At 44.1% G+C, this 21,718-nt stretch overlaps 1 protein-coding gene across 1 annotated transcript; it reads left to right on the top strand.

Annotated features, from left to right (window-relative positions):
- The first annotated feature begins 1,160 nt into the window (after positions 1 to 1,160).
- On the top strand, positions 1,161 to 12,513 carry LOC114675715 (uncharacterized). The gene is given in 8 exon segments (XM_077966394.1): positions 1,161 to 1,215; positions 1,576 to 1,672; positions 3,603 to 4,293; positions 10,775 to 10,901; positions 11,097 to 11,154; positions 11,567 to 11,619; positions 11,622 to 11,861; positions 11,864 to 12,513. Coding segments are annotated over 8 exon segments (1,971 nt in total).
- The last annotated feature ends 9,205 nt before the right edge of the window (positions 12,514 to 21,718 follow it).

The raw sequence follows: 21,718 nt of genomic DNA, 5'->3' as shown, positions 1-21,718 counted from the left end.
ACAGCCAGGAGGCCAGCCAGGCTAGCACATCAGACAGAAAGCCAGACTGCTCTCTCTCCACAACCCAGAAACTAAACCACAACTCTGTCCCAGGTGACCAGGACTTGACTCAAAACTGACAGCCACCCTAATTTTGGCCCAGTGTTTCCAGTTAGGATCATTCAGAGAAAGCCAAATATGCCCCTACCCAATCACATAGGACACCCCACCTCTGCACAGCCGCCTCCGGCCCCCACAACAGCCACCACTGGGAGCTGTTCTTTCCATCCTGAAGCTTCCTCACTCCTCATCCGCCACTCACTTGCATGTCAGTCTCTGCCACGCGCAAGTGACGGTGCCGACTCTCTTGCCACAGCAGTTCTGAGAAAGTCGCCTCTGCCTGTCTCATGTGGGCGGCTTTCCTTCATTTTCCCCAAAGAATAAGTCTTAAATGAGGGCTTCTCTATATGGTCAAGCTATACAATTCAGAAGCCCAGCATGGCAGATTCCAAGCCTGGAAAGACCATACACCCCTCAGGTCCTCTTTCCAAAAACACAGCTTCCTGGAGTTCTTCAGTCACTCCCACCAACCAGGGAAGGAACCACGAGTTATGGAAAGATCAAGGGCCTTGAAGTCAAACTTCTGAGTTCATCCAGTACTTCATCTTTCAACTTAAGAAATTACATGGCCTTGGCCAGGCGTGGTGGCTCGCATCTGTAATCCCAGCACTTGGGGAGGCTGAGTTGGGTGGATCACCCAAAGTTGCGAGTTCAAGGCCAGCGTAACCAACATGGAAAAACCTCATCCTTACTAAAAATACAAAATCAGCCTGGTATGGTGGCGCATGTCTGTCATCCCAGCTACTCGGGAGACTGAGGCAGGAGAATCACCTGAACCTGGGAAGCAGAGGTTGTGGTGAGCCGAGATCGCACCATTGCACTCCAGCCTGGGCAAGAAGAGCAAAACTATCTCAAAAACAAAACGAAACAAAACAAATAATGTGACCTTGAACAATTTTCTTAACTTCTCTAAGCCTCTATCTTCATCTTCAATAACATAATTTTACCTCCAAGATTGTATTAAATGGAATCCCACATGTAAACCAGCTGACAAATATCAGGGGCCCAACAGCTGTGCGCTGCTACTGCCGCCCCACTTTACCCCAAGGGACAAGCGCAAGATGTCCAGAAAAAGCCTGTTGATCCCTACACCTCAGCATCCTGTGTTCACACAAGGCGCAGTGACATCCAGACTTACCGGGGTCACCCAAATACAAGACATGGTTTGATTTTTCAACTTAGGTACACATGGCTTCTAACGTTCACCATATATGATCCATAATTTAGAAGAGATTTTCCTACACTACCCCGTGGTTCTATTTTAGCAGACTTAGATGTGCCATAATAGAGGGCTCACTCTCTTAAGCCCTCTTCAGTGTCAAAAACAAAACTTTAATCTGTAACACAGTTATCAGCAGTGAAAGTGGAAAAGGTACCTACGAGTCAAAATGACCCTCTGCCCCGCCCCGCCGCACCCTACAAAAAGCTGTTCAGGAGGATTTGGGCTGCTTATGAGAATGCTGTCTGTATTCCCAGGGACAGACAAACGCCTATCCTGGTTAGAAGCTGCGCTGCTCAGCCTCCGGGCTAGAAAGCTCCCCGCGCCCTCTACCCAAGAAGAGAAGCAAATGGGGTGGCCAGGCTCCAGGATGTGGACTGTTTAGTGTGGTTTCTGCAGTCCAGGTCACCGCCATGGGTGAAGCTCTTCCTTCCTTCTTTTCCACCCAAGTGGCCAAGGTCCTACGGCTGCTGTGGGGCCTCTTCCCTATGAGTCAGCCTAGGCATTCCCCTTCCCCTTCCTTCTGTTTTTTTGACACGAAGTCTCGCTCTGTCACCCAAGCTGGAGTGCAGTGGCATGATCTTAGCTCACTGCCACCTCTGCATCCCGGGTTCAAGCAGTTCTCTTGCCTCAGCCTCCCAAGTACCAGGGATTACAGGCACCCGCCAAAACGCCCAGCTTATTTTCATATTTTCAGTAGAGACATAGTTTCAACTTGTTGGTCAGGCTGCTCTCGAACTCCCGACCTCAGGTGATCCACCTGTCTCGGCCTCCCAAAGTGCTGGGATTACAGGCATGAGCCACGGCATCTGGCCAAGTCAGCCCAGCCATCCTGACTTTTTGTTCTGGTAAAATTACTCTCTTCTACATCTACCTTCCAAGTAGCTAAATCAGAGATCTAGCCCTTGGGGCAGGCTTGAAGAATCCCTGTTTTTGGTCCTCAAGAGGTCCTACCAGGGTCTGGGACAATTCCAAGACTTGTGTTCTTAAAGAGGAAAGAAACCTCACATACACGGCTCTCGCAGAACTCAGGCAGAGCTCAGGCAAGGCTTGGGAGGCGGCCCTAAGGTTTGGGTGTGCCATCTACGATAACAGCTAAGAGATCTGAAGCCAGCTGTCTGGGTTCAAACCTCAATTCCAACAGCACTGGCTGTGTGATGTTAGACGACGTCCCCAGCCTCTCTGTGGTTCAGTTTCCTCACTGTAAAACGGCCACAATAAGAGAGCTGCTCTAAAAATTAAGTCAATTGGTGCATATAAGGTATTCAGAATAATGCTTGGTACATGGGGGACTTCAATAGACACGTACTGAACAGAGTAACTTAGCAATTACTAAATATACTCATGCAGGCCAGGCGCGGTGGCTCATGCCTGTTATTCCAAAACTTTGGGAGGCTGAGGCGAGAGGGTCACTTGAGCCCAGGAGTTTGAGACTAGCATGGGCAACAGAGCAATAATCCATCTCTAAAACTGTGTGTAACATACATGTATATATACACTCAAATGTTCACAGTGTATTTATAGTATACAAAATAGCTGGAAAACAGACTTAACTATTCACAATGGTTACTTCTAGAGAAGGGGGAATGCAAATTTCAGCTTTTTACCCCACACATATATTCTTGTATCATCTGAAATATTTAAGCAAATTGTATGTATAAATTTGCCCCGAAACACATAGCAGAACAATGTAGTTTTCACTCAAAAATCTTCAAATCATGATGGAATTGTCCTGTGAAAGTAAAGTTAGAGAGGTGAAAAGTCTCTCTCCAGCCTAAAAGCTCGTTCATATGACCTATATTACACAAACCAATGCAGACACCCCAATCCTTTCCCCACTGTCATAAGAATTTTTCAGTGAACTGCATTCCCCTTTACAAACTAGATGATAGTTCGAGTTACCAGGCAAGAACGTGGATCCAGTTCTGCTTTTTCAAAGGCCACTGTTCCTCACATAATAGCAATGCATTCTTCAACCGGTCAACTGCCCCCAACACCTGAGCTCTCTGTTGTACACAACTTAACGAGGTCTGGGAGAAAACAGGTGCAAATTTCATTTAGTAACAACACATCCCGCCTGATTCCTCTGCTGGGCTAGTTCTCAAGTCATCTTTTTCTAAGCTTTCATTCGGCTCTACCACACGTACCTAGGCTGGGTAAAACACTTGACCAGGTTTTTTTTTTTCCGAGACAGAGTTTCACTCGGTCGCCCACGCTGGAGTGCAGTGACGTCATCTCGGCTCAGAAGCCAGCACCCGGATCCATGCAGCCCCCTCCGCGGCAGACGCGGGGAGCCGGGGAGCAGTGGGGACCGGCCCCTACCGGCAGGGCGACCGGGAACCCCGCGCGGGCCCACGTGGTATCGTAGCAGGGGCGAAGCCCCCGATGCCACCCGAGGCCGAGACAAAGCCCAGGCGCAAGGACCCCGGATCCCGACCTCGGACCCTGCGGAGCCCAGTTCTGAGCCGCCACGCCCGGGGCAGAGACCGCCGCCCGGTCCAGAGACCTCGTTACCCGTTTTCACCTCAGACCGCCGCCTCCGAGTGCTCGCTCCTAGCCGCGGCGCCTGCGCCGACTGGAGCGCAGCTGAACAGCCGACAGAGCCGTGGCAGCCTCAACAATGGAGTGCCGGGGCGGGGCCGCTGCCGCGGGTTCAGCCCGTGTTCCACGCTCAGGATCCGGCTCGGATCAAGGAGCTGCAGCTGGCGCGAGGCTGCGGCCGGAACACACACTACGCTGGGGAACAGGGCCCCGCCTGCCGCCCGCCGCACCGCCTCCAGCGGAGCCTGGCGCCCAGGGCCCGCCCCCCGGCCAATGCGGAGCGAGCCGCGCGGAGAGGGCGGGGCCTACGGGAACAAATGGAGGCTGGGCGGGGCGGCGCTGCGATTGGGCGTACAGGGTTCCGCGGGAGGACCGGACCCAAGAGCTGGCTGGATCCTGGACTCCTAGAAGACCCAGCTCAACGTCCTCCTGCAGTCTGCTCTACAGGACGCGTTCATCTCAAGCCCAGAACTCAGGCTTTTAGGGCAGAGAGCGAGAGACAGGCTTGCTTTACAAAAAGTGAAACTGAGGTCCAAGGAATAGGATTGCCTGCTGCCCAAAGTCACGTAGTCCCATTCACTCGTTCCATTGTCATTCAGCAAACATTTGGAAGCACGTATGGTGGGCGTTAGGAGTGAAGAAGGGCCGGGCGCGGTGGCTCGCGCCTGTAATCCCAGTACTTTGTGGGGCCGAGGCAGGTGGATCACTTGAGGCCAGGAGTTCGAAACCAGCCTGGCCAACAAGATGAAACCCCTTCTCTGCTAAAAATACAAAAACTTAGTCGATCGTGGTGGCGCATACTTGTGGTCCCAGCTACTGGGACCTGTGTAAAACAGGACCTGCACCCTGAAGGCACTCACTCAGGGATGCTGCTGGGATGGGTGGATGCACAGTTAAGGTCTTCATGGTGGCTGTGGCTGACCCTATCCCCATCGCTCTTCCCACACACACCTGAACACTCATCACTCCCACGCTCGCACCCACCACTGAAAGCCTGGCCCCTAATCTGATTTGCCTAACAAGCTCCCCAGATGAACAACACATGCTTCCCTACCTCTCCCCTGCTAGGGCCCCACCGTGTTCTGGGATGTACTCAGGGATCAGGAGAACAAAACCTCAGGGAGTGAAAGGACATTCCAGGGTGCAGGCCTCTGCATCCCCCTCCATGCCCTCACTCCTGCCTGACACACCCTCACCCCTGTACCTGGCCAGCTCCTACCAACCCTTAAATTCTCACCAAGTTCTGTGGTGGCAGCCACACCCTAAAGTGGCTGACCCCCCAATAACCTATGCCCTTGTATAGTCTTCCTGACCTTGGGTACGAGCAAAACCGGTGACTGGCTTCTAACCCATAGAGCCTGGCAAAAGCAATCGGATGTCACTGTCACAGTGCGTCATCTTCTCACACTTGAGAGAAATGTTCCGCCTGCAGGCGCTGCCGAAGGGAGATAATGTGCTGAGAAAAGACCTTTAGAGGGGCCCGGTAGGCAAGGAAGCAAAAAGCTGGGCCTTTGTCAACTGGGTCCCAGGAAATGGATTCTGCCCTGGTGGAGCCTCAGATGAGGATGCAGCCCAGCTGCTTAGCGTGAGATCCCAAGCACAGGACCCACTAAAATATGCTCAACTCCTAGTTTGCCAAAATTGGCTTAAAAGTGTGTGTTGTTTTAAGCTTCTAAGTTTTTAGTTATTGCCTGTGAAAGTGTTAAAATATGAGACAATAACTTAGGTCCCTTCCCCATCACACACATTCTTCTTTCTGGCATTCATCACAATTATAGTTATTGATTGAAAATCTCCCTCTTGACTGGGTGCAGTGGCTCAGGAGTTCCAGACCAGCCTGGCCAACATGGTGAAACCCCATCTCTACTAAAAATACAAAAATTAGCTAGACGTGGTGGTGCAATCCTGTAATCTCAGCTACTCTGAAGGCTGAAGCAGGAGAATTGCTTGAATCCAGAAGGCAGAGGTTGCAGCGAGCCGAGATGACACCATTGCACTCCAGCCTGAGTGACAAGAACAAAACTCTCTCTCAAAAAAAAAAAAAAAATTGTCTCTTGCCACTAGCATGAAGGTCCCATGAGAAGAAAAATGGAAACTCTTGCTCATAACAGCGCCCCAAATGCCCAGCACGGTGTAGTTCTAGGGCAGTGGGTCGATGGTGGACGCTGCTGGTTGGAGGACCCAGCTGGCCCTCCCAGCTGCCTTCTCCCTGGTCAGGTTCCATTATAGAGAACAGAATAGTTTCTTGCCTTTCTGGAGTCCCTCTTAGTGGGGATTGGCCAAGTGACATTGTCCTGCCCCAGGACACATAAGTGGAAGTTGGCTGAAAGGTTTCTAGCCATGGTGTGCTGGGGCGATTTGAACCAGGACATGAGAGCTGACCATCCATTGTTCGAGAATTCTGCAAGTTGGTTGTTCAACAAATTCAATACTTCAAAATATCAAATAATATAAACTCGCAAATGAAAAAATGCATTAGACCAGATGCAGTGGCCCACATCTAACACATTGGAAGCCTGAGGCAGGAAGATCACTTGAGCTCAGGAGTTCAAGACCAGCTTAGGCAAAAAAGGAAGACCCTGTCTCCACAAAAAATTTTAAAATTAGCTACGCATGGTGGTGTGTGCATGCAATCCTAGCCACTCAGGAGGCTGAGGTGGGAGGATCGCTTGAGCCATCTGTTCAAGGCTCCAATGAGCTATGATAGTGCCACTGCACTCCAGCCTGGGTGACAGAGCCAGACACTATCTCAGAAATAAACATATTTCATATATCAATAAATTTATAATAAATGTATATTTATATATACATTTATGTATTACAATTATATATTTAGACGTAAATATATATTTCTTGTTTTATTTATTCATTTATTTTGAGACGGATTTTAACCCTTGTCACCCAGGCTGGAGTGCAATGATGCAATCTGGGCTCACCACAACCTCCACCTTCCGGGTTCAAGTGATTTTCCTGCCTCAGTCTCCTGAGTAGCTGGGATTACAGGCACACACCACCATGCCTGGGTAATTTTTGTATCTTTAGTAGAGATGGGGTTTCTCCATGTTGGTCAGGCTAGTCTCGAACTCCTGACCTCAAGTGATCTGCCCACCTCGGCCTCCCAAATTGCTGAGATTACAGGTGTAAGCCACTGTGCCCAGCCTATATGATATATTTATATATTATAATTATGTATATTAATTTTATATAATTATATATAAATATAAATATAAAAACTTTCCTTGCCTTCTCTTGTTTCTACCTACAGTCAGTCCCATAACTTCAAATACTATCTACATGTAATACTTTTAAATGTATATTTTTATATATATATATATATATTTTTTTTTTTTTCTTTTTTGAGACGGAGTCTCGCCCTGTAGCCAGGCTGGAGTTCAATGACGCAGTCTCAGATCACTGCAACCTCTAACTCCCGGGTTCAAGCGATTCTCCTGCCTCAGCTTCCCAAGTAGCTGGGCTTATAGGCTTCCACCACCACGTCCAACTAATTTTTGTATTTTTAGTAGAGACAGGGTTTTGCCATGTTGGCTAGGTGGGTTTCGAACTCCTGACTTTAATTTATCTCCCACCTCGGCCTCACAAAGTGCTGGGAATACAGGCACGAACCACCTTGGCCAAAATATTTTTCTGTTTCCAAGCACTTTACAGGAGAGGAAAGCGGAGAATAAATCATCTGACACTCTACTGTAAAAAAAAAAATCTTTGTGCCTCTCTTCTTTTCATCTTTCCTAAGTGTACATATTACCAAAATGTCTTTAGGTTGAGGTCCCCCTGTGAAAACTTTACAGGGTGCTGTGTTCTCAGCCACCCTCCTGTCTTTTCCTAGTCCTGGAATTTTAGAACTGTCTGGGGATGACCCAGGATACCCACAGTGGCCATGTCTATTGGAGGGTCTAGTGACTATCAGCCCCGGGGTCATATCATCGCCAAGGACAGCCTGAGGTAGGGGGTAGAGTCTCTCAGGGGAGTAGCTGGATGCTCTTGGCCTTAGAGGAATCTCCTGGTATAATTTCATCTAAAATGGTGACCCCTTAGGGTTATTAAAATTTTAGGACATTAAAATTAATGGACAATACAACGTAATGTCATTAAAGCTAGGTCATTAAAACTGTTCCTCCAGCCAGAGTTTTTATTCCTCGGAGACACATTGATGGTCTGCCAGTGGGATGCTGATATTGGGAGGAAAAGGCAGAAATGATTTCTGCTCTCTAGATTGTCTCAGACTTGTGAAGAGAGAAAAACTGTCCCAAAGGACAAGGAAAACCCACAACAGAGAGGATGTGCAACAACCTGAACATGAAAATGCACTGAAGGCACACAGGAGGACAAAGAGCAGTGCCAGTGCCTCCTAGGTGGTCACTGAGTACTTTACTGAACAGGATGGGTGTCCCGAGGGATAGAATGGCCTGCCGTGACACTTACAAAGGTCTGTGTTGGAGTCAGCACTGCCTCTCCCTGAATTTGTTACCTTGAAAAGGCTTGTCCGCTTATTTGAGTTTCAGTTTTTCATTGACTGTAAGATACATGTTACCTGTACAGCTTGAAAGATAAACATACTATTTCCAAAGAGGCAAAGTAAAATGATGTATTTTATTTGCTAAAAATTCGTATTTATTTCTTCCCCGGAGTGAGTGTAGTAAGTTTTAAAGGTCTGTTCTTTTCAAGGGTGATTTCAAATGGAATTGTAGGACTTAGCTTTGTCAATGCTACCGGTGAAATAAAAGTGTGATAGATAAATTGATGATTTACAAAGATTCACCAAAATGTCAGTTTCCCTCTTGTAGCATGGTGAAGAATTAATGACAGTGGACACATCTGTATCCTCTTCTCTGGATATCTGAGGGTTTTGTTTTGTTGTTGTTGTTGTTGTTGTTTTTTTTTGGAGACACTGTCTTGCTCTGTAGCCCAACTGGAGTGCAACGGCGCCATCTCTGCTTACTGCAACCTCCGCCTCCCAGGTTCAAGTGATTCTCCTGTGTCAGCCTCCCGATTAACTGGGATTATAGGCAGCCACCACCACACCCAGCTAATTTTTGTATTTTTAGTAAACACGGGGTATTAGGCCTGGCACAGTGGCTCAGGTCTGTAATCCCAGCACTTTGGGAGGCCAAGGTGGGCCGATCATGAGGTCAGGAGTTCCACAGCAGCCTGACCAACATGATGAAACCCTGTCTCTATTAAAAATACAAAAAAATTAGCTGAACCTGGTGGCAGGCACCTGTAATCCCAGCTACTCGGGAGGCTGAGGCAAGAGAATTGCTTGAACCCAGGAGGTGGAGGTTTCAGTGAGCCAAGATGTTGCCACTGCACCCCAGCCCAAGCGACAATGTGAGACTCCGTCTCAAAAAACAAACAAACGAACAAACAACAAAATGACAGGGTTTTGATATGTTGGTCAGGCTGGTCTCAACCTCCGGACCGCAGGTGATCGCCCTCCTCAGCCTCCCAAGCTGCTGGGATTACAGGCGTGAGCCACCATGCCCTGCCCACTCTATTTTCTTTTTATTCCCTAAATTTTAATATGTTTGAGTTTGTCTGTTCCTTTATTACTGTTTTCTTACATAAAAGAAATTCTGCCTAATCCTTCGTAAAAAAAAAAAAATCTTCCTGTGACTTCTGAAAGTGTTCTGGTTTTATTTTTCATATTTGAATATATAATAAGTTGATTAGGGTTCATGGAAAGAGAAGAATGCAATGCATTTTCCCAAGTAGATGCCAGCCTGGTTTGTCTCATATTTTAAAACGCATGTGATTTCTTTTTCTCTTCTATAGTGCCTACTCTATCATTGATCAACTTTCCATATGAATGCTGGGTCATTAACACTTTTTTTTCCCTTTGATCTGCTTGCTCATCTCTCTGCTAATACTGTGCTGTCCTGAATATTTTCGTTTGAAAATCTTAGAAGTATGTTAGACAAGCCATCACTCTTTTTTTAGGTGACTAAAAATCATTAGACATTTGTCATTTTTACTACGTAAGAAAAAGTAGTTTTTCTTGCCTAAAAACAACCTGAGTTGGGAATTTATGTGATTTCATAGGAATAACATCTGGAAGTGGTGATATAAATGTCATTTTAAAAAACATGAGTCACATTTCCTCTTATTCTTTTCTACCTTGATATTGTGCAATGGAAATTTTTAAAATTGTGGCATTAGTATTACCAAATATCAATTATTGGTTTAATTGACTACTCAGTTAAATTTAGTGAGCCTACTCTGTCTTGGTGTAATCACATGGAATGGGCTCAATTCCTCAGTTAACAAGTGACAGCACGTGTAAAATATTGTCTACCAGGGAAACTCATCGAACACTTAGTGTTCAGACTGTGTTTTGGTGTCTGGTTCCCTAAGCACCACTGCAGTGACACAATATAATGGACCTTCAGCAGAAAAAGTTTTAGCAAATATATTGCATAAGCCATTTAGATGCAGTGAGTCATTCTTATTACTTGGGTTGGTGGAATCCCTTTCAAAATGTAAGTTACTAATACAAACAAAGATGAAACTTTGTGAGCAGGCGTTTTTAAGAATAAGTAGTCTCAGGACTGATAATATTAACTCCGTTATGCACATCAGGTAGGACTTTATTATGACAGATACTAGAAATGTACAAAGTGAAGTTAAAAGGTAACTCCTAGCAGCACATCTTACTTCCTGGATTCTCTAATAAGATGGGTGTTTCTACTTTGCTGTTGCCTTTTTGAATAGTTCAATTCTAGCATTAGTACTGCTGTGTGGGAGGGAGTATGTGTGAACAGAGTAAGAGTTGTGACAATCAAGTCACAGAATAAATGCTTGGAAATTTTAGAATCATGTAAACAGCTTATGGATTGACTATAGATTCCCAGTGCTGTCAGTCCCACCCATCCTTCTATCCACATGTGTGGGATGTTCTAGGACTCCGTGGCTTTTGAGGATGTGGCTGTGAACTTTACCCAGGAGGAATGGGCTTTGCTAGATTCTTCTCAGAAGATTCTCTGCAGAGAAGTGATGCAGGACACTTGCAGGAACCTGGTTTCTGTAGGTGAGAATGACAACACATTTCACTTAATTACAGAATTATTTCCCTATCATCAGTGCTATTTGTGATTTGGAATGTGGCAAGGGAATGATTTGGTGAAGAAATCAGGCATGGGCACTATGTACAATGAACATTAAATCTAGTAATGTTTCTATAGTTTGTAATAATTTGTGATAATTTTGTGGGTCTGTATTTTAGGAAGCAAATGGAAAGGCCAGAATATTGAAGATCACTTTGAAAAATCTGGGAAAGAGATAAGATAATTTGCACTGAGAAGAGGAAATAAAGTCCTCTGAAGGAATCTTAGCTTGTCATGAACTTAAAAACAAGCGATCAAAACAAATAAGAGTCACTTGAAATTTTTTATTTTTAGAAAAATTTCACCCAAAATGTAATGTACTTCAGGGTAGCAGTCAGTGTTTGGAAAACAGTTTACTTGAAAATAGTACTACAAAATTGTGTACATGAATGTTACTAATTTGGTCATAGCCATGCAAGTGGTAGCTGTGTTTTCAGTAGTAACCCATTTACTTTCAAATAATTCAGTCATGGCAACAACAAAAAAAAAGCATTTTCCTTGGTATTGGTAGCAGTGTAAGTCAAAGACCTATTAATAAGTAGAAAGTTACTAAACCGAGCAATAATAATGTGCTTGCCATTTTTTTTTACAGAAATCATATGATACAGAGACTGTGTGAAAGCAAAGAAGGTAGTCAGTATGGACAGTTGTCAGCCAAATTCCAAAGCTTGATCTGAATGAGAGCATTTCTCCTGGATTAAAACAATGTGAATGAAGTATTTGTGGAAAAGTCTTTGTGCGTCATTCCCTCCTTAATAGGCACATCCTAGCTCACTCAGGATACAAACCATATGGAGAGAAGCAATATAAATGTGAACAGTGTGGGAAACTCTTCGTTTCTGTTCCAGGTGTTAGAAGACACATGATAATGCACAGTGGAAATCCAGATATACATTTGCTATATGTGGGAAAGCTTTTTATGTTCTCAATTCAATTGAAAGACATCAGAGAACTCACACAGGAGAAAAACCCTATAAATGTAAACAATGTGGTAAAGCGTTCACTGTTTCCGGTTGTTGTCTAATACATGAACGAACTCACACTAGAGAGAAACCCTACGAATGTAAGGAATGTAGAAAAACATTCAGATTTTCTTGTTCCTTTAAGACGCATGAAAGGACTCACACTGGAGAAAGACCCTATACATGTACCAAATGTGATAAAGCCTTCAGCTGTTCCACTTCCCTTCGTGACCATGGAAGCATTCATACTGGAGAGAGACCCTATGAATGTAAACAACGTGGCAAAGCCTTTAGTCCTTTGAGTTCCCTTTGTAACCATAGAAGTACTCATACTGGAGAGAAAGTCTATGAATGTAAACCACGTGACCAAGCCTTCAGTCGCCTCAGTTCCCTTCACCTCCATGAAATAATTCATACTGAAGAAAAACTCTATGAATGTCAGAGATGCGGTAAAGCCTACATTCGTTCCAGTCACCTTACTCGCCATGAAAGAAGTCATGATATAGAGGCTGGGTGTAGTGACTCAGCCTATAATCCCAGCACTTTGGGAGGCCAAGGAGTGTGTATTGCTTGAGCCCAGGAGTTTATAACCAGCTTGGATTAAAACAATGTGAAACAACCTGAGCATCATGGTGAAACCCTGTCTCTACAAAAAATAAAATAATGCCAGGCGCAGTGGCTCACGCCAGCTACTCGAGAGGCTGAGGCAGGAGAATGGCGTAAACCCAGGAGGCGGAGCTTGCAGTGAGCCGAGATCGCACCAGTGCACTCCAGCCTGGGCGACACAGCGAGACTCTGTCTCAAAACAAATAAATAAATAAATAAATAAATAAATAAATAAATAAATAAAAATAATTAGCTGGGCATGGTGGCACATTTCAGTGGTCTTAGTTCTTTTTCAAGGACATAAAAAGCAACAGGGGGTTGGGGGAAAGCCCTGTGCATGCGGATCACCAGGTCAGGAGATCGAGACCATCCTGGCCAACATGGTGGAACCTCGTCTCTACTAAAAATACAAAAAGTAGCTGGGTGTGGTAGCATATGGTTGTAATCCCAGCTACTCAGGAGGCTGAGGCAGGAGAATCACTTGAACCCAGGAGGCGGAGGTTTCAGTGAGCCGAGACTGTGACACTGCACTCCAGCCTGGTGACAGAGTGAGACTCCATCTCTAAATAAATAAATCAATAAACAAACAAATAAATAAATAAAGCCCCTTGAATGTAAGAAATGTGGTAAAACATTTACTCTTTCCCATTCTCTCATAAACATGAAAAGGCTCACACTGCAGAGAAACCTTAAGAATGTAGGAAATGTGGTCAAGCCTTCAGATTTTCCTGTTTTGGAAGATTTGGGAGGACTCAGAGTGGAGAAAAACCTTTTGAATTTAAATTTGTGGTAAGGCCTTCAGTTGTGTTAGTTCCATTTGAAGACATCAGCTCATTCCTGAGAAAAACCCTATGAATGTCCAGAATCTGGGAATGTTTCATTTCTCTCATCCCCACTCAAGGACATATGAAAATGCACACTGTAGCTGGGTGGACCTTGTAAATACAAGAACGTACACAGGATTAAAACTCTAATAGTTTAGAAACTGCAAGAATATTTTCAGTTTTCACATTTACTTGAAAAGTCATGTGAAAACTCCCATGGGAAAGAAGCTCTATAAGTGAAGCTTTTCTAATTTGGAAAGCCTGATGCAAATTAATTATCGTGCAGTGTTTGAAAAAAGTGTATGAAATGTTACACAAGTTACAAGTATATTGTTTTTATCAGTGACTCATTCTTAAAGATTCTTGAGTATGCATTTCACGTTGTTTTGCAGGGAAACCTTGAGGTGAGAGTTCTGTAGATGCTCTTTAAGCAGTAGTACTTGAGTTTCATAGATAATGATATTAAGTTTGTTGGTAGAATTTTTGTCTATTCATTTGATAATTTGCTGGATTCATGGTTGAAGTTTGATGTTTTTCTAATATGTAGGTAAGTTCAATTTTTTTATTTCATTATTATCTTTTTTTGAGATGGAGTCTCACTCTGTTGCCCAGGCTGGAGTGCAGTGGTGCAATCTCGGCTCACTGCAACCTCCACCTCCTGGGTTTAAGCGATTCTCCTGCCTCAGCCTCCTGAGTACTTGAGACTACAAGCGCCCGCCACTACATCCAGCTAATTCTCTGTCTTTTTAGTAGAGACAGGGTTTCGCCATGTTAGCTAGGCTGGTCTTGAACTCCTGACCTCATGATTTGCCTGCCTCGGCCTCCTAATGTGCTGGGATTACAGACATGAGCCACCGTGCCCGGCCAGGTAAGTTTCATTTGTATGTATTGCCCTGTGATTAATGGACCAGTGAATAATGATTATGAATTGTTGAGATAGTCTTACTAGCCTCATTTGGTAAACTTTGATTATACCTTGTTCATTATACACATTCCACCTTTCTTTATTAAAGGAAAAATTACTCTTGATGTAAAGATGTTTATTTTTTGCTAATACTGAGTTGGTATTAATTCCTAAGTACATAAAGTTTATCATGGAGTATCATCTCGTGAGTTCTTTGCATCTGTTGCCCTTTATTCTTTATTATTTCTGTCTGTTATTTGGATCGTTCACTTTGAATGAAGGAGAGATGACTGTCATAGGACGATAGGTTGTAACCAATCTGAGGGAGGAAGCATTCAGTCTCTCAGTCACATATGATAGCGTTGGGCTTTTCATCGATGTCTTTGGTATTGTAGTAGATCGTATTACACCATTAAGGTATGATAGTTTATATATTGTATTTTAGAGTATTACAGTCTTACCAGTCAGTGTCACATGATTCAGTTCCCTACCAGCCAACAGACAAACCAATCACGTACTCCTGTAGGAACAAAGGAACATCCTCGGCCGGGCACAGTGACTCACGCCTGTAATCCCAGCACTTAGGGAGGTCGAGGCGGGCGGATCACGAGGTCAGGAGATTGAGACCATCCTGGCTAACACGGTGAAACCCCGTCTCTACTAAAACTACAAAAAATCAGCCACGCATGGTGGTGGGCACCTGTAGTCCCAGCTTCTAGGGAGGCTGAGGCAGGAGAATGGCATGAACATGGGAGACGGAGCTTGCAGTGAGCCGAGATCACACCACTGCACCCCAGCAAGGGTGATAGAGCGAGATTCTGTCTCAAAAAAAAGGAAAAAAAAAAAAGGAACATCCTCACTTTTTTAATGTGATACCACTCCCTGCTCTCAAGTTAATCCCTGTTTGGGCCTGTGGGAGCTTATGCCATCTTTCTGTATGTAATTAATAACTGATGTCTGGCTTATCTGTTTAGTAATAGATATGTGTTTAACGGTGCCAGTAAACTTAGGGTGTCATTCCTTCCTCACCAGTGGGATGCATGAGACGCTATTGAAACAATTGGCAATGCAACACGAGTGGAATGGACCAGCCCTCATGCAGGACACCTGCTCAACTTGACCTACCTGCTGTCGGCTGACGGTTCCGTAACACATCAGCAGTCACCTGAGTCAGAACCATGAGCTGACGATGGGCCTTCCCTTTGTTCTGCACAGTGTTTTGTGGTCTTCAGGTGTTGTCATCTTCTCCCACACTAAAATGCTCTCATCTCCTAGACATGAATGTTTAATTGCACCCCAGCATGACATTTGGCCTGTGCTTAACAGGCAGTTTTGAGGCCCTGGATTATTAATGCTCAGAAGCACAGCACATAAACCGACACTTAAGTCCTAATTAGCAAAAATCAGGCTGTATCTCTGTAGTCCCTGCATCTACTCTGGTCACCATCTCTGTATGCTGAGGGCAGCCATGTGAACATTATTAACTACTGTACACTCCAAGACAATAGTAATTATGTAGGCAGAAGTAGTGGCCTTGTTTGTTTCTTGTGCTGCTGCTCCCCTTGCCGCTGTCCCCTACACCCTCCTGATGAGGTGTACATCCATGGTGCCTCATGGTTCAAGAGAGCTAGTAGATGGCTCACAAGAACACTCTGTCGCTACTGTCTGTGCCTCTGTCACAACAAATATCCTGATCCTTCAGTTTGAAGGGTGCAGGGCCATTTTCCTCCCTTTCTTACTGGTAGTTCTCAAGATAACTGTATGATATGCTGGGAATGCAATATCCTGATAATCTGGTGACATTGGTCAGAACAGCCCAGGCTCTGTTAGAGTCCCTGCTCGAAACAGAGTGGCCTTTAACGTTTGTGTCCAGCAAACCACATCGTGGGAGAAAACCCAAGGTGGGCTGCTTTCTGGGGTCCCTCAGTTGTAGTGCAAGTGAAGCATTTACAGTCAAAACTCCATCCATCTGCTCTGGGTAGCCTTTCTGATCTTGTGGTAGCGGTTCATATTGAATCCTAGGCTTCTGTTGTCTTTTGTTTGCTATTTGTAAGTAATAAATTCACTTTATGGAATTTATGTATGAATGTGTTTGGTCTCATTGTACTCAGAAAAGTTGGTAGCCATTGCACAGTGAACCCGCTTCATAATTGGTGAAAACACCTATGGCCCCCTTGTGCCTCAGCAAGGAGATTAATTCAGCCAAACATAAACTTCATGTTCGTAAAATCCTGTAGCGCAATTATTACCATGTGGGAGGCCTTTAGCCATGGTGATGCTGATTTGAAGAACTCTGAAGGAAGAAATTTACACAAATGGGTTGGTTACACCGGAGTCCCTCCTAACTTAAAGCAAACCTTACTCCCCTCGGCCTAAAAAGAGTGGAGAGGGCAGGCACGGTGGCTCAGGCCTGTAATCCGAGCACTTTGGGAGGCAGAGGTGGGCAGATCACAAGATCAGGGGTTCAAGACCAGCCTGACCAACATGGGGAAGCCACATGTCTACTAAAAATACAAAAATTAGCCGGGCGTGGTGGTGGGCACCTGTAATCCCAGCTACTTGGGAGGCTGAGGCAGGAGAATTGCTTGAACCTGGGAGGTGGAGGTTGAAGTGAGTCAAGACCATGACACTGCACTCCAGTCTGGGTGAGAGGGCAAGACTCCGTCTCAGGGAAAAAAAAAACAAAGTGGATAAGAACTGAAACAGGTTTAAAATTTCACCTAATTGGAAATGCAAAGTTTACAAAAATAATATTTCAAATAAAATGCTAAATGAGTGCTCATTGAATTTTATGCCTCCACAAAGTAGGTTGTGAATTAACTTCCACATCTGTTGAAAGCCACAAAAGTTGGGAAGCCTGCATGTCTGAAATTCACATGTGGCTCAAATAAGAATTATACCTGGGGATACCCCAAAGTTTAAATATGGTATCCCCTGTGATATTATGAGGAATTACTGTACATAAAACAGGTTGTCTTCCTTTAACTCTGTAAATCATATTATCTTGCCTAAATTCTCCAAAACGCATCGCTCTGCAGTATCCTATAGTGGACATAGGTTTCCTGACCAATGAGCAATAAAAGTAAGTGTGTGCGACTCACCTATGTTCTTATCAAAATGGAAATCCCCGAATCCCACCAGTTAGAATAACATGACAGAATGTCAGGATTTTGGAATATATAGGTTTTCTGTAAGGTTATTAGGTATTGATTCCATTTTTAAAGTAGATATCAATATTTTTAGATTACCTATTTCTCCTATGTTTTAGTATTAATAGATTGTGCCTTTTAATTCATCCAGTTGGTCTAATTTACCAAGTTTGTGGGTTATGGAGATTGTAATATTCTTTATTATTTTATCATCCATGGGCTCTCTAATATAAAGGCCTCTTTTAATTCTTCTATTATTAGGTTGGTGCCAAAGTAATTGTGGTTTTGGACCGTGAATTTTAAATTTTTATAACTAGGCTGCAACACGTGTTTATTAATCAAAATAGAACCCATTACAATGGACTGGGCACAGTGGCTTACACCTGTAATCCCAGCACTTTGGGAGACTGCGTCGGGTGAATCAGGAGGTCAGGAGTTTGAGACCAGCCTGACCAACGTGGTGAAATCCCGTCTCTACTAAAAATACAAAAAGTAGCCAGTGTGGTGGCAAGTGCCTGTAATCCCAGCTACTCAAGAGGCTGAGGCAGGAGAATCTCTTGAACCCAGGAGGCAGAGGTTGCAGTGAGCCAAGATTGCACCTTTGCACTCTGGCCTGGGCGACAGAGTGAGACTAGGTCTTAAAAAAAAAAAAAAAAGAAACCATTACATTGAACACATTTTTGCCAATGAGAAATAAACTTGTTTATTCCGTGCTTTCAGGGTTCGATGAACTCTTGGAAAGCATTTTCTTCACCCTGCTGGTTGTGTAAGTGTTTTCCCTGCAAAAAGTTGTCAAGATGCTTAAAGAAGTGGTAGTTGGTTGGCGAGGGTTCAGGTGAATATGGCAGATGAGACAAAACTTCATAGCCCAGTTTATTCAACTTTTGAAGTCCTGGTTGTATGACAGGTGGTCACGCGTTGTGGAGAACTGGGCCCTTCATATTGACCAGTGCCAGCTCCAGGTGCTGCAGTTTTCCATGCATCTCATCGATTAACTTGGCATACTTCTCAGATGTAATGATTTCACCAGGATTCAAAAAGTGTAGTGGATCAGAAGACCGGCAGCTGACCACCAAACCGTGACCATGACCTTTTTATGGTACAAGTTTGACTTTGGGAAGTGGTTTGGAGCTTCTTCTCAGTCCAACCAGTGAGCTGGCTGTTGTATGAAATCCACTTTTTGTGGCATGTCACAATCTGATCAAGAAATGGTTCATTGTTGTTTCATAGAATAAGAGAAGATGACACTTCAAAAGGATGATTTTTAAAATATTTGGTCAGCTCATGAGGCACCCACTTATCAAGATTTTTTAAGCTTTCCAATTGGTTTCAAATGCTGGATGACCATAGAATGGTCGACATTCAGTTTTTCGCCAACTTCTCGTGTATCTGTAAGAGGATTGAATTCAGTGGTTGCTCTCAATTGGTCGTTATCAACTTCTGGCCCAGAGCCTGGAGCTGAGGCTGCCATGACCACCCTGTTCTCTTCCTTCTGGGGTCCCCAGGAAGCTCCCAGGCCTGAATGATCCCCACAAATACAGTGGCCAGGATGGGAGGGCTGGAAGTCAACTACCCCTCACCCCCCCGCCACCACAACCAAGAGGCCCCCATGGAGGTTGGCCCCGAGATGTGCGTCCCTGTGGGATGCAGGCTCCCACGGATACTTCAGGGGATGAGCACGGGTCCTCCTGGCTGACAGGACCTGGTGGGCACTGGGTGTGCAGGGCCTGTACAGGTGGGTTGGACAGAACTGGGCCTAACCAGGGAGTCAGAGACTGATGTGTCTTCCAGATTTCCTATGAGATCCCCTATCTGGTCATAGATGATGGTGATTTCTCTGAATCCCTGTAAGGTGTTAGGCGCTCCATTCTTACCAAGTTTATTTTGTTACCTGGTAGAACTTGGCTCATAAAGAAGAAAATGGTGAAGAGGAGGACAGGAATCCTCATGGCTGAAGAAAGAAGAAAGTTTGGCTTCATTTCCAGGAGGCAGAGAAAACTTCCGTCCATGGCTCTCTAGCACCAGTGGAATGTCTCTGTTTGGATAAGAAGAGCCTTTCTGTACCTCATTGGGGATATTCATAGATAGAGGTGTTCTATGCATGCACAATTGCTTTGATGGGAGGACTGATGTGGATGCACAGTTTTGGCCAGAAAACCTTGTTAAATGGGAACATAAGCTACAAACATTTTGGCAAAAGATGAAAGTTTATGAACAAACAACCATTTATATTGTTACAATAAATTAGACTGTGTTGAGAAACCACTTGCTTTCGTTAATGACCAGACATTTTGTTAGTGAACACTTCCCAGACTTTTCTAGCCCTGCTAAGAATTAATCACCCCACTTGCTCCTGTTCTGAAACCCCAAAGTGCTTTGTTGATGTTACAGTGCTTACTGCCTTGTATGTTAGATTAGTGAATGTATATTTGCCTCTTCCACTACTGTATGAGCTTCTTGCTTGCTAGGACAAGGCTATATTCCTCAGAGCAGAGGAGGGAGTTGAATCATGTGGCCATTTATTCTCAAATCCTCTTCACCAAGTGGAACAAAACAGAACAGCGAAAGACCACTGCACATGGAAGCAGGAGGACTGGATTTGGGTTCTAGATCTCTAGATCTATTACTAACTGGAGGTATGGATATAGTCAGGAAAATTGTCTTCCTTAGGTGCTTCCTTGATAGCACCTATAAAGGTTGAGATAGGTTGGATCTAGATCAGGGGATTCTCAATCATAATTATGCATAAAATCAACTGGGACAGTTGCTTTGTAATACAGATGCTTAGTTCCATCTCATGATATTTTTACTGTTTTTTAAAATTGATCTAGTATTTTTCATTAAATAATGTAAACTTTCTTAGTCTACATCAAATAAAACTCCCACCGGCATACAAATACATTGAATTATATTAGCAGCAGAATATTTAAATAAAGTAACCATATACAACTATTAAGCCACTTTTTTTCATTACTTATTATTTCATGCTGTTTGTCATCATTGTCATCATAATCAGCATCATCCTACATTGCGGAATACCCATTACGAACCATATGGCATAAACATTTTTCCTACTCAAAAGGAGCATATATTCTCTATATGCATATGAAATTAATGTCTGAACAAAGTGGCTTAAACAAGGCAGAAGTTTATTTCTTTCTCGCTTAAATCTATAGTTACACCTATCACGGCTGGTACAGATGCTTGCCAAATTCATTAGGGACGCAGGCCCCTTCCAGCTGTCTGCTCTGCTGTACTTTAGAAGAGGCTCCAGTTTGGCTGCTAAATGCCCACCTATCATTTTTTAATTCCAGGCACCAGGAAAGAAAATAGCCAAGAGAGAAAAACAAGGGAACATCTACCCCTCCTTTTAAATTTTTTAACCAACCCCCTCTTTTTATTTTTTTAACCCAATTTGTTGAGCTATGATTACATTTAAAAAGCTGTACATGTTTAAGGTATGCATCTCAGTGAGTCTGGGGTAAGTATACATCATGAACACCACTACCCTTAAGATTGGAAACATATCCTTCACCTCCTAAAGTCCCCCCCGCCACTATTGTTATTATTACTGGTAAGAAATTTCAGTAAGAACACAAAATCCACCCTTTTAGCAAATTTTAAGTGTGCAATGCAGTATTCTTAGCTCTAAGCACTATGCTGTAAATGAGACCTCCAGAACTTACTTCTATGGTATATCTGAAACTTTGTGCTCTAACCACATCTACCCATTTCCCCTGCACCAGGGCCCCTGGCAACCACCATTCTCCTCTCTGCTTTTGTGAGTTTGTCTATTTTAGATTTCAAATGCAAGTGAAATCATATAGTAATTGTCATTCTGTGGCTGGCCTATTTCATATAACATAATGCCCTCGAAGTCCACCCATGTTGTCACAAATGACATGATTTCATTATTATGTAACACTGAATAATAGTCCAATGCATATATGTACTACCCATTTATCCTGATACTCTCCCTCCACCTGCCTCCCAACAGGCCCCAATGTGTGTTGTTCCCCTCTCAGTATTCATATGTTCTCATTGTTCTGCTTCCACTTGTAAGTGAGAACATGCAGTGTTTGATTTTCTGTTCCCGGGGTAGTTTGCTGAGGATAATGGCTTCCAGCTCCATCTATGTCCCTGCAAAGGACATGATCTCATTCCCTTTTATGGCTGCATAGTATTTCATGGTGTATATGTACCACATTTTCTTTATCCAGTCTATCTTTGATGAACCTTTGGGTTGATTTCATGTCTTTGCTATTGTGACTAGTGCTGCAGTGAATATGTGTGTAC

The sequence above is a fragment of the Macaca mulatta genome, chromosome 15 (assembly GCF_049350105.2).
Source record: "Macaca mulatta isolate MMU2019108-1 chromosome 15, T2T-MMU8v2.0, whole genome shotgun sequence".
Classification (NCBI taxonomy): Eukaryota; Metazoa; Chordata; class Mammalia; order Primates; family Cercopithecidae; genus Macaca; species Macaca mulatta.
The sequence above is the reverse complement of the archived record's forward strand: the minus strand, read 5'-3'. Positions and strand labels throughout refer to the sequence as shown.